Here is a 13,351-nt window from a genome sequence, read left to right as displayed (position 1 = left end):
GGACTAAATCAATTTTGAGTTGACACGGTTGGCAAGCCACTCTTAACGGGAGGCTTCAACATTTTCACAATTACGTGTTAAAGAGATACATTATTCATTCTCCATGTTTTACAAATTTGACTGGCATACAGGAGCATGAAATCTTTGCTCAGGCTAGAAAACTGCAAACAATTAGTTAAAGTGCAGCAATTCCCTCACTCAAGACTGATTGATATTTGTCTGTTTGTGATTCTTGACCTTAATCTTTATTCATAGGCAAAGCGCAGAAAGAAGGAAGAAGCGGCCAATGCCAAAATATTGGAGGCTGAAAAACGGATAAAGGTATTGTTATGTTTTGTGTTAAAACCCCTCAGGAGATTACACTTAGCATTGTAACCATTCAACCGCGTGGTGATGGAAAAATAAATTATATTATTTTACATTTACCGAGGCATCAGGCTGTGGCTACTTAAGGAGTAACTGGTGATAGAATTAAAGCAGCACTTTGAAATGGGTTGAAATTCCATCACTCTGTAGTGATTTTCATGATATTGGCACTATGGAAGCATATTGATTTTTCCCTCATCTTCTCTTTCTTTGCCTTCAAGGAGAAAGAATTGAGAAGGCAGCAGGCGGAGATTCTAAAACACCAGGTAGGCATTCACTACAACTTGCTCAGCCTCTTGAACGTAATAGTTACAGCTAAATCAAACCATCAAACTTAACTTGAATAAGAATTTGCAGGTGTGTGTGTGTGTGTGTGTGTGTGTGTGAGTATGTATGTTGTGAAAATGTAGGCATGTGTGAGTATACATGTGGTTAGTTGCCAACCAGCTATTTGATAAAAGTTTTTGAGTATTTCTCTACATTAAATCCCATGCTTACTGGTATTGGATTTTACTTCTGTTCCATAATATTTTGCCAACTCTCTCTGCCAGGAGTTGGAGAGGCATAGACTAGATATGGTATGGGTATGTTTATTTTTGTACATCTAACACCTGCATCGTGTAACTGGTTGTGTTATGGTTGTCATAGCAATGCATTAAGTGTAGCACTGGCTGCTGTCATACTACATTCTTCTGCATGGCTTTCCAGCAAAACCAACAAAAGAGAAAAAGAGTCAGTATGCTGCCTCCATCTGCTCATCCTGAGGGACAACTGACCCTGTCACGGTGGCCAGGCAGCTTCTGTCCCCCTCCCCCATCCCCCCCCCCCCCCTTCTACTCAGAATGCATTGCAAAGACTGCTAGCCAATCCACACTCACTGTCTGAAAGTGCACTCGAGGAGTTTCCATCCATCACATACATTGTCTAACTGTTGTATTGGAGTAGCCTGTGTTACCCATGAGTGCTTGACGATTCGGCCCAGACATTGAGCTTGTGTCTGTTCGTCCGTGCATCTGTTCTGCAGTCCACAGAGTGCTGGACTTTAACCTGCCCCATCCCAGCCTCTCTGTCATTCACTGTTCCTGTACTTTGCACAAGAATGAAAAGAGCTACTGAGAATCATTTTGTCTTTATGGTGAAGATTCTTTGAAGCAGATTCTCCCTCAGTTTTTACGGGGTACAAAAAACCCTTTCTTTTGAAAATAGATGCAACTGAGACTTAAATAACAATTTAATCACTTCCACCATGGGGACAAATATGGTTCTGTGTAGCATTTTTTTGGCCTGGCTGTCCTGCTTGTAGCCCTTTTCACTCATACACAGTTGCAGCTGAATCTAAAGGTCTGCCTTTCTGTTTAACAGTGGTATTATTTGATGGTTGACTCAACCCCTTCATTTGAGAGCACACTGAAAGGGAGACACACTGAAATAGTACCAGTATTTGAGGTTGTCACTAGTAGCGTAACATTGTACTTTGTTATCGTAGAAACCTGTTTTAGACCGATTGAAAGGGGGGGGGGGGTCTAAATACCACACATCCTTTTTGAACTTGTCTTTTGTTATATTTCCATTTGATGATCTAACAAAACCAATAAGGACATAAAAATATTACTGCCAAATGCTGGAAATCCGGTTTGTTTTGTTTATCACAGGGCCAAACTGATTTCACACAAACAGCCCATTTTAGTCACTATGTGCTGGAAGTAGCAGTTGTGCCTTTTTTGGTGGATCACAGAGGGAATTACAGCCTGATAAAGTGGAACGCTAAACCTAAGGAGATCAAATAAAATGATAGTCAGTCACCAGTGATTCCTGTGCCCTTTGCAGTAGACTTTGTATCATGCACCAAAGAACAACATAGATGTCTCATGCTCAGCAGTCACGTACTGTGCTAATACTTAAGCAGCCAAAACCACGGAAGTGGAAACTGTTTGTAGCTTCTTTTTTACCATCTATTCCTCTTTGTCATCCCCTTACTAAATATTATTAGAATGATGCGTCAGATAAACATTAGCCTTGACTCATGTAATAGAATGTATTATTTTGATTGCAGCTCCAATGTGGCATGTCAGAAGACTTCTGGCAACCAGTATTTTGTTGCTTTTGTTGTGTCAGCTTTAGTTTAGAGGCGCCGTCACCGATTCCAGCTGCTTCTCTTTTTGAGCCTGTCATCACATCTACTTTGTATCGCATCTATGTGTTGCTTTTTGGTTGTCATTGTACTACTGTATTCTTCACTTATGCTTCCACCACACATGTGAAAGTGTATACATGTGAAGCATTGTTTTGTGTTTGTTCAACTATGGTGCCTCTAATGGATTTAGTGCATCACAGTTTTACATTAATACATACTAAAATTAGTCAGTGTTAGCTACTGTATGTTCAGTGTGTGTGCTTGTTAATGTGCTTCTGTTTTTGTGCCACTTTAGGAGAGAGAGAGAAGGAGGCAACATGTAATGCTGATGAAAGCTGTTGAGGCTCGCAAGAAAGCAGAGGTAGTCCATATGCACACAAATAAATGCAGAAATACACACACATGCACTCCATAAAAAGAGCCCAAGTCATTATTCCCTAGATGGATTCCTGCTTTCTCTCCTTTTTTGTGCACTCTTTCCCTCCATTCATTTTTTTTCTACACACTTTCCAAGTCAAAAGATTCTGGCCCTCAAGCACTTTTCCTTTGAATGCACAGCAGCATTAAGCTGAATTCTAATACTGCTCAGCAAAGTCAAGTAAACCTTCTTGTTCTGTTTTTTTATACACACATGCATGAGCACAAATGCACACTTTTGCTCCTAATGCTTCCATGAATTTTGGACTCTCTAGGAGCGGGAGCGCGTGCGGCAGGAGAAAAGGGATGAGAAGCGCTTGAACAAAGAGCGTAAACTGGAGCAACGGAGGCTGGAACTGGAGATAGCAAGGGAACTGAAGAAGCCAAATGAAGACATGTGTCTTTCTGATCACAAGGTAGTTACAATAGCTTATCTAGTCAGTCCTGTAAGTGTGAAGTTGTATGTTGAGAAAACATTACTCACATACTGCAGTGTTCCTATACACTGATGCACATTGATGTGCAGTTTGACATTTCTGCATTAACTTTAGAGCAACAGGGAGACACAAAAATGTAAGATTATTATTGTTGTTATTATTATTATTATTATTATTATTATTATTATTATTATTATTATTATTGTTGTTGTTGTTGTTGTTGTTATTGTTATTGTTATTATTATTATTATTAGGCATTAAAACATGTTCTTGAGGGTCATCACTTGAAATAAAACCTGATTGAACAGAGCAATTTTATTTGTGGAGATGTGTGCCCCCATGTGGTTGAATTAGAGTACTACATAATACACAGAATTAGCCGCTGCCATGGTGTCATATCATGTTTTCATTCACAATACTTATACCCCAACATGTATTAGTATAAGTCCTACTGTGGCATATACAGTAACAGTCCTTTATCCATTTTGCTCCATCTAGCCTCTCCCCAATTTCTCCCGGATCCCTGGGCTGATCCTTCCAGGTCGTGCTGTGTCCGACTGCCTGATGCTCATGCAGTTCCTGCGAGGCTTTGGAAAGGTTTTGGGGCTGGACTTGAATGTGGATGTGCCCACCCTAGGCATGCTTCAGGAGGGCCTGCTCAACGTGGGGGACAGCATGGGCCAAGTCCAAGACCTCTTAGTCAAACTGCTGTCTCTGGCTGTCTGTGATCCTGGTTTGCCACCTGGACAAAAGGTCAGCCTGCTGAATGCACATTAAATATAAATCAACTAAATTCAGTGATTCATGCAGACTGTTTAATTGATATGAAAGGATTCATGAACTTTCTGTCTTCCTCTTCTCTTTCAGACAAAGACAATGCTGGGGGACCACCTGACCAATGTCGGCATCAACCGAGACAACGTGTCTGAGGTGCTACAGATGTACATGGGAGCTCATTGTGCCAATACAGATCTGGCCCCTCTGGCCCTCAGTCTGAAAACCAAGGCCTTCCAAGCCCACACTCCTGCACAGAAGGCCTCAATCCTTGGCTTCCTGGCTAACGAGCTGGCTTGCAGCAAAGCTGTTATCAGGTATGAGAAGTAGCTGAATGTCTCTGATGGTACTGTGTACACCTATGTTTATTTATTTACACCTGTATTTTTTTTTTTTTAACGCACCTTGCATGTGTCATTGTAGACACTTATAGTGCTCTTTAGGATGTGGATTTACATAAATAAAAGCTAGCAAAAAATTAAGGCATTTACCAACCACACACTGGATCAGTACTTTCATCTACTGGCCACTGAATGTGTTATGATAGTGCTTAACCCCCAAGTTATTCATTAGTCACTAATGGTATGTTTTATTGATGCAGTGGAAAAGGTTCAATAAAGCTGCAGTGGGGAGGAGTAATCTGCAGTCCTTTTGATTTTCTGAAAAAAAATTATACCAGTTTGAATTTGTTATGCAGGATACCATCCTGAGAAACACCTTATTTGTATATGAAGATTGATTTTTCTAAAGTCTGCCCCCGTACAGAATCATTAATATAATTTTTAGTTTCTGAAAGTACTTCAAATATTGATGTATATTGGTACAAACGAGACAAACAGGATTAAATTTTTTTCTTTTACAGTGAAATTGATAAGGGCTTGGATCAGATGGCAAACATGAGGAAGGACAAGATCATCATGGAGGGGAAACTAAAGAAGTAAGCTATCTTTAACTCTTAACAGTTACCTCAGTTTTATTTTTGGTGTTTGTGCACTGTTGTGCTGATTTTGCCTGTGTGTGTTTCTTCAGGCTGAGGACCATCTATGCCAAACGCACTGGGAAGCGGGAGGCCAGTATGGGTGTGGAAGAGAATCAGTCTGTTGGTACACCGTCTTCTGCCGTCAAACGTAAAAGGAAATTGGCTGCAGACAGTGACGATGATGACGACGATGATGAGGACAGTGATGATCCAGCAGAGGAGGAGGAGGATGAGGAGGAGGAAGAAATGAAGAAGGTTAAAAAAGTTGAAGTATATGATGAGGTAAAGTTTGTGTGTGCATTAATCGCTGCTTTTTGTTAGAGGTCAGTTTGATGAAACAATTTCTCATGAACATGTTTTTTTTCTTGCCTGACAGGATGAAGTTGACCAAGCCACCAGCATTGAAGAGCTGGAGAAGCAGATAGAGAAACTGGCCAAGGTATGTTCACTGTTAGAATGCACAAGTGCCATAACAGAGCAAATATTTCAATTCATAAGGCAACAGAAAAGGAATGCGTGGTTAGTTGAGTCTGATAAACAGTGTTTGAAAAAAGATCAACAAAAAGAGAATACAAATAAGTAAGCAGGTACATCACAGAAACCTAATATTATTGGTGTTATAATTTTCTACTACCACTGTACATGGTTTAATGGATAGTGTGTATTACCATAAAGGTGTTTTGAAGCACTGAATATAATTTCAGATAACAGACGGGGGGTTACATGACTAACACCTTCAGCACAGTGGGTAATTTGATTAGTTTTTAGAAAACCTTGATGTTTTTAAATAGCTATAGTTTCTAAATGGTTCTGAATTCAATCTGTATTCATACCAGCCATGTGTTACTTAATTTAATGTACATGTACAAGAACACAAGGCTATTTGCTAATGAAGGCATTAATTAGTTTAATAAATTACCTCATTAGTAATGCATGCAATGCTTAATATATCACCGTGATTATAATAGGACAACAAGCACCATATCATTTGTTTTACTCAGTGCCTATGCAGTAGATAAAAATAATATATTAAACATGAATGTTTTGTACCATTGCAGCAACATCACCAGATTAGAAGAAAGTTGTTTGAGATATCCCATTCTCTGCGCTCCATGATGTATGGCCAGGATCGTTACCGCCGCCGGTATTGGGTACTTCCCCACTGTGGAGGGGTTTTCATTGAAGCAATGGAGAGTGGAGAAGGTACAGTATAATATAGTATAATATTTACTAACTGTCATTTGATGCATACTCAAAAACATCTTGATCCTCTGTGTAAGGCATATAAGGATACTGCTGGCCGAGAGACAATTTACCAAGAAACTATACACTGTGCACACTGTAGATCAGAGCAAAATAGGAAGTGGAACTGAAAACACAAAAATCCCAAGGTGACTGGTACAATGTATGCAAGGTCACTTCCATCAGCTCCAGAATGTGGAAAGAATTCAACTGGAAAAACACTTTCACTTAATAATATACTAAGATATTATTAAGTAAATACTTACAAAAATAAAATAGTTAGAATTCATTACTCCTAAGGGTATAAAATGATTTCCATGTACACATCATCCATGCTGGAGGCAATGTGGGAATAAGAGCGCTGATCATACTCGTGTAATATGAGACTGTTACAAGATTAGGAGGTTCGGGAATGACGTATGGGTAGAATTAAAAGCAATAATAGGTTATGAGTTACCTAAAACATGTGCAGTGTTATAATCACAGTACTATCAGGCAACGTGACACTGAGAAATGTACCATTTAAAGACCAATATCTTATTAAGGTTCTATGAAAGACAATCACATGAAAATGGCACAAAGAAGGTTTTTTTTGTTAAGGCTGAACATGATACAACACATATATGATGTGGAAAGTTTTACACATAGTTTGAGAATCCATATGACAGAACTGAGTAGGAAATGGAGGAAATAGACTGTTACTCATCACTAAATGCCATGTATAAGATATTTAACTGAAGAACTGAAATGTAACAAGCTTATGTTAAAAAACATACTGTCTAGAAAGCAAAAAATCCCTGAAACAAATGAGGTTTTACAGATAGACGGAACAAGTATTATGAAAATTATATTTTTTTCTAATAAGTAAATCTGTTTAATAAACTGTTAAAAAGCAGAGAATGTTTTGCCTTATCTTAATTTTTCGTATCACTTGTGAGACTAATTTGAGGTTGCATCTGCAAACTTTGATTGTCTCAAACAGCTCTCCTGACTTTCCAAAAGCAAACGGATTATCAGGCGCTAGCAGTGCAATTGATTTTTCACCTGCACTTTTGTTTCCCTGCAGCCCCAGAGGAACTGGAGGAGGAGCGACAGAGGAGGAAGAGAGCGTCCGAGGAGGTCAAGGTTAAAGACGAACCTCAGGAGATTGAGGTCCAGAAGGAAAAACCCACCAAACACGATGGGCAGAGTATTCACACGCAAGGCCCGGAGCAACAGAAAGAGGAAGAGAAGGAGGATGAGGAGAAGACGCAGACTCTCTTTTACCAGCAGCAGGGCTGTGTATCAAAACTGTGCACACTGCAGGACATTAACAAGCACGTAGGAAAAGAAACTGTGAAAGCAGAGGGCAAGGAGAGTCCCCATACAAGACAGAATGGCAGTCCCAGGGGTACTCCCGTTACCACAGCCACAGTAACATCGCCGTCACCAGCTCATAATACCTCTGAGTCGACAGTAGCAGCAACCCCTTCCTTGGTGACGGCTAATGACACTACAAACGTCCCTCCACCAACTTCAAACACTTTATCTGTCCCACCAGCTCCACGCGAAAGCCCGGAGAATACTCCTCCGACATCATCCCCTGCTCCATCTCCTCATCTCTCGCTCCAAGCCAGTGACCAGCTGCTCAGAGTGCTGACGGAGAGGAGTGGGCACTGGTTCAGCCTCCTCCCTCGCAACCCCTGTGACCTCTCCTCTCTCACCACATCTCCTCCGGGGGCGCCTCGTGTGTCTCCCCAGGCGTCCTCCACTCCAGCCAGGCCCAGATCTCCACCTCAGTCCCCCGCTCTGCCTCTTACCCCCTCGGCTGCGTCTGCTTCTGCCAGTCCACACCACCCAGCTGGCATCCTCAGCTACCCACTCTCAGCTCTGCAAGTAAGGCCACCAGCTGGACGCAGATAAAAGTCGCTGTACATTAGGCTTCCACAAGTGTTTTTCTTGCCAGGCTGGTAGCCATACAGAATTTATCGTACAAATCTCAGTGAAAATCTGTGTTACGGCACAAATACAACTTACAGCCAGGTCGACAAAAGGCTGACAGGAACCTCAACTCAATTAAACTGGTTAATGAACAAAACAGGAACATATGTAGTGTTTTAAAACAGATTAATTTACTGTATAGTTGTTCTCATTCAGATATGCTTCAGTTTTAGTTGTCAGACAGAAGGATTGAGTGTGAAATAGTCGTTTAACCATAGAAAATAAAGAATTCATGTAAAGATGTAGCCACTTCTAGGCGATTTTTAGCTCACCAGCCAGTAGGCTATAAGCTATTGTGAAGGCGCTGTGTCTGGTGAAATTACTGGTCCAATTCAATATTATATGTGGCTTCCTTGGGACAATGTCCACAAAGTTTATTTTTAATGGGCCATATTTTGATAGAAATGGTTACAGATACCAATATAGTTACTACTGAGCACTGATAGGAACTCTTATATGGACTTTCATTTAATTTATTGAGTTATTCTCTAGTGAAAGTACCACCCACTTCTATTGGGAGATTGATCTTCTGCACCTCAAGCACAGGACTCTAACATAGCAGCAAAACCTGACAACCTCACAAATTCAACTTGTTATTGACTCTTGATAGAACATGCCGGTGAGATACAGGACTATTGGTTGTATTTTTTTAAGCTGCTGTGCTGCAGTGAAAAATCTTTTTTGTCCCCTAACACAGAGGTTCCCAAACTTTTAAACTCGCGACCCCCAAAATAACAGTGTCAGAGACTGGCGACCCCTACTATCCCCGAAGTGACAGAAACATTAAAAAAAAAAATGTGTGCACAGGACTCACACAATGATACTGTCACATTGCATTGTGGGTACTGGACATTTTACTCATTGTGTTGTGTTTTATGTGCAGGGGTTCAAGGGGAGTTTGTGTTAATGTTTATTTAGGTTATTGTGTCTGTTTTATAACATGATTGGCCTTTTTTTGTTTATTTTTATTAATGTTACACCATTAGTTAAACCTGTAGGTTGAACAACGTCTTACCTGTTTGTCACTATCAAGCTTTTGACTGCGCTGTTAGTTCGACTTGTGCTCCTATAAAGTAAAACCACATCTTATGTTTCTAGAGCATAGTGATGGGACTTTCGGCTCTTTGAAGGGAGTCATTCAATCAGGAGCTGTTCACTGAAAAGAGCCGTTCAACAGACTGGCTCTTTTATGTATTTTGCATTATTTTGAAACATTAATGTTTTAATGACTAAATAGGCTACATGTGATGATTGACATTACATTTTAAAGGTGTTTAATTGGCGCGGCAGTGAATATTATCTTACCGTAAAAAAGAATAGTTAGTTCAAAATGTGTGGGCTAAATACATGACATGAGAGGTGACATTAGGCAAATGATGGAATTTGGCAAAAAAACATCACGGTACATTATGTGGACTAGTCAGTAGCTTATAAGAAAATAAAACAGTTTCTAATGAAATAACATTTTATTCTCCTCAAAACAAGAACAATAAATGTGTGTAAACATATGGAAAAAATTGCACAAAACACAACAGTGATCAATCACTGCAATTACTTAATACCTGAACTATAGTGCAATTCTCAAGTTGCATGCCCATCTTTTCTTTCTGAAAAGTGCATCCAAATACTACTTCGTTTTCTTTGGCTCATTTCTCACAGGTGGTCACTCACTCACTCTCAAACTTTTCTCTGATTTCGACCAGTCTTTCAGCTCCACCTCCTCAAGTATGCTCAGTGACGCTAAATTGACAGGCAATCGGACACTCCCTCCTTAAAAAAAAAAAAATTAAAAAAAATGAACGGCTCTTTACAAAGACTCGGTTCCCATCGTTCATTTCAAAGAGCCGTTCAAAAGATTCGATTCGTTCGTGAACGTCACATTACTACTAGAGCATTTCAGAGCGACTTTCCTCCCTACAAATTACAAATGTAACAAAAATGCTTTCAGTATGTCATAACTACCTCAAGAGGTTTCTAAAAATCATCCCACAACCCGTTGGCATCCTAGGAACCCCTGCCCTAACAAAATAAACTTATGGACGTATGAATGAAATCAGCTGTGCAGAGATGCTGGCTTTAGTGAAATTTAAATTATAAATCACAAAGTGACAGCAACTTCAGTATTTGCAAAACGCAAACCAAATACTAAAAATGTAGGCAGAGTTTTGTCAAATGTTAAAATTAAAGTTCTTATAATATGACAGTAAATAAGTTTTTTAAGATATATTTTCCCAGCTAATGGAAACCCTGTTTTGCATAGCTCCTCTTTACATCGTACTGTGGCTGGCCTTGTACCCAGTCATCTGTCTAGTGTCTGATTATTTTGCTCTGTCCTAATTACACCTCCCTCACACTTGTGTTTTCCTCTCTTCTCCCCAGGTAAAGTCAGGTGGCTCATTGCTAGGAGTTTCTTTCGGAAGTTGGCCTAGTGGCATGATAAGTCCCAGCCTGCCTCTGTGCAGCAGTCCCAGCCCTATGCCAGGTCAGTCTCTGGAGGGTAACACAGCAGCGAGTGTCTCCAGTAAAAGTGAATCACCTTTACCACGCATTGAGAAAACCTCATCCATGCCCTCTCCTACTTTGGAGATGCCCAAGTCGCTGGACCACCCCACACCTCGGCCAATCCCAGAGGGTGAGTCACAAAAAGGATAGGAGAAATCGAAACAGAGGCCATGATCTATACCCATAACAACCATATTTTAATTGAAAAGAATCCACCTGCTGTAAAAGATTTCACTTGCCTGAATAATCCAAGATAATTGGATTAGGGAATGTTCTGCTCTGGTGTGCACAATTTCATGAGGGTATATGGCTGAATGAAGAATGAATGAACCTTTTTACAGTGATGCATGTTCAACGTCTTACATGGCTGTTTGTGTTGGTTGTCTCAGAGTTGCTGACAGGTTGGTGGCGGGTGTCTTACATCGAGGAGCTGAGGGCTCTTGTTGATGCTCTACACACCCGAGGTATCAGAGAGAAGGGTCTCCAGAGGCAGATGCAGAAATACATGGAGATCATCCCTCAGGTCTGCACCAAACACAAAGACGGTAAGGGTGGAACTTCTCTGCAAATACACAACAGTACACAGCTTCAAGTTACAAGCAGGGATCACAGTCAGAGTTATTAGACACAAACTAGACATTTACAGAAAGACTAGTGAAGTAAAACTACATGTCAAAATAGCAAGTAGAAATACAAGTGACAGTTTTCAAAACACAAAAACTAACCACAAAGTACAATGCAACACAAAGTAAAATAAAATAGACTTTCAGGTAAATCTGTTTGGTTTCAATTTCCTGCCCCTTGATTTGTACTACAGTTGCTACATGACATATGATAGAAGCCTTTTTTAAAACAATTTAGAACTTTAAAATATAATTTTTTAATAACATTGCTCTACATTGTAGTTTTGAAGCTAATATTTTCAGGCGTTCTTTTATCTTGCTTGTTTCAGCTTTTATAACCCCTACCAAAACCTAATAACTAATACCTGAAAAATCTAACAATAAAACTCAGTAAATGTTAAAACTAGGCAAGGCAGGTTTATTTTTATAGCACATTTCATGTACAAGACAATTCAAAGTGCTTTACATAGAACATTAAAAGCATTACAGCAGGGAAGCAAGAAAAAGTACAGACATGAAATAAAAACAAACAAACAGATAAATAGATAAAATAGATAACAACTGTAAGCTTTAAAGACTAGTCAGTTTTTCACCACAAAACTAAATCCCTTCATCACTTGTTGTGTGTGTGTGTGTGTGTGTGTGTGTGTGTGTGTGTTCCTGTGAAGGTTGTTATCGTTAACGAAAACTAACGAAATGACGAAAACTAGAATTGAAAAAACATTTTCGTTAACTGAAATACATAAAAACTATAATTAAAAGAAAAAAAATGATAACTAACTGAAAGTGTATTGTGTGTTTACAAAACTAACTAAAACATATAAAAATTATGCATAAAATTCCCTTCGTTTTCATCTTTGTCAACGTCGGATTGATTTATTTCGCTGTAGCAATTGTAGCTAGCGGCACCAGACGGTACTTCACAGTTCGTCACTTGTCATTTAGTCGTCTTCTGGTCCCCACTCTACCTGGAAACATGGAGACAAAAGTTGGGAGAAAGCAGCAGAGTCCTGTCTGGGATTTATTTGAATACGACAGAGAAGAAGAGAAAAGATATGAAAAAACTAAAATTAACACTAAAACTACATTAAAATGAAGCATTTCGAAAAAAATGAAAACTAATAAAAACTAGCAAACCTGCTCTAAAAACTAATTAAAACTAACTGAATTAGAGAAAAAAAAAGTCTGAACTAAATAAAACTAAACTATAATGAAAAATCCAAAACTATTATAACCTTGGTTCCTGTCTAACGAGGTCTTATATTTTTATCTATCATGTCTTCCATCTAGTGGCCATGATTGAGCTGCGAGAACTGGAGGAGAGTCAGGTTAGTGTGGAGTCGGTGCGAGGCTGGTGTGTTGAGGAGCAGGCGATGGAGATGGACATCGCTGTGCTGCAGCAGGTTGAGGAACTGGAGAGGAAGGTCACTGCAGCAAGCCTCCAGGTCAAGGTAAAATATTATGTCAGTTGTTTCACCACATTTTCTTGCCGTTATTGAAGATATTTTTAAACGTAACATATTTCCTCAGATTGAAATCAGGGCCTATATGTCATTTACAGAAGGCACCACTTTTATTTCTAATTCCCCTGTTTGATAAGTATAACAAAACCTCTTTTCATTCTGTCCTTTTGGAGTTTTTATTTATTTGTTTGTTTTTTACAATTGTTATGCTCATAATACAAACTCAATACGTTATACCATTTCAAAATAAAAGCTTTGTAGCATTTCAGTGGACAAGTTTATTGTGAAACATTTGCACTGAATTGTATGTTTCTCAAACAGCATCTGAAACTGTGAATCTTATGGTTCTCATATGTAGTATGTTATTTTTTGTACACTGGCTCCAAATCAGACAACATCAGTTTTACAAGACTAACCTCTAACAGCAGAATTTT

At 39.4% G+C, this 13,351-nt stretch overlaps 1 protein-coding gene across 12 annotated transcripts in view; it reads left to right on the top strand.

The window, feature by feature from the left end:
• Positions 1–13,351, top strand: part of baz2ba (bromodomain adjacent to zinc finger domain, 2Ba) — a 71,554-nt gene that overhangs the window by 52,508 nt on the left and 5,695 nt on the right. For 5 of the 12 annotated variants that reach the window (XM_030125199.1, XM_030125207.1, XM_030125175.1 and 2 more), the window contains 15 exons: positions 256–321; positions 588–632; positions 918–950; positions 2,796–2,861; positions 3,193–3,333; positions 3,853–4,107; positions 4,222–4,445; positions 4,991–5,065; positions 5,158–5,389; positions 5,484–5,546; positions 6,166–6,310; positions 7,416–8,224; positions 10,709–10,961; positions 11,221–11,376; positions 12,745–12,905. In XM_030125199.1, the coding sequence (XP_029981059.1) occupies positions 256–321; positions 588–632; positions 918–950; positions 2,796–2,861; positions 3,193–3,333; positions 3,853–4,107; positions 4,222–4,445; positions 4,991–5,065; positions 5,158–5,389; positions 5,484–5,546; positions 6,166–6,310; positions 7,416–8,224; positions 10,709–10,961; positions 11,221–11,376; positions 12,745–12,905 (2,724 nt within the window). The remainder of the gene's footprint in view (positions 1–255; positions 322–587; positions 633–917; positions 951–2,795; positions 2,862–3,192; positions 3,334–3,852; positions 4,108–4,221; positions 4,446–4,990; positions 5,066–5,157; positions 5,390–5,483; positions 5,547–6,165; positions 6,311–7,415; positions 8,225–10,708; positions 10,962–11,220; positions 11,377–12,744; positions 12,906–13,351) is intronic. The other 7 variants (XM_030125244.1, XM_030125222.1, XM_030125231.1 and 4 more) reach the window with 2 other exon arrangements.

This window comes from Sphaeramia orbicularis, chromosome 3, assembly GCF_902148855.1.
Source record: "Sphaeramia orbicularis chromosome 3, fSphaOr1.1, whole genome shotgun sequence".
Classification (NCBI taxonomy): domain Eukaryota; kingdom Metazoa; phylum Chordata; class Actinopteri; order Kurtiformes; family Apogonidae; genus Sphaeramia; species Sphaeramia orbicularis.
The sequence above is the reverse complement of the archived record's forward strand: the minus strand, read 5'-3'. Positions and strand labels throughout refer to the sequence as shown.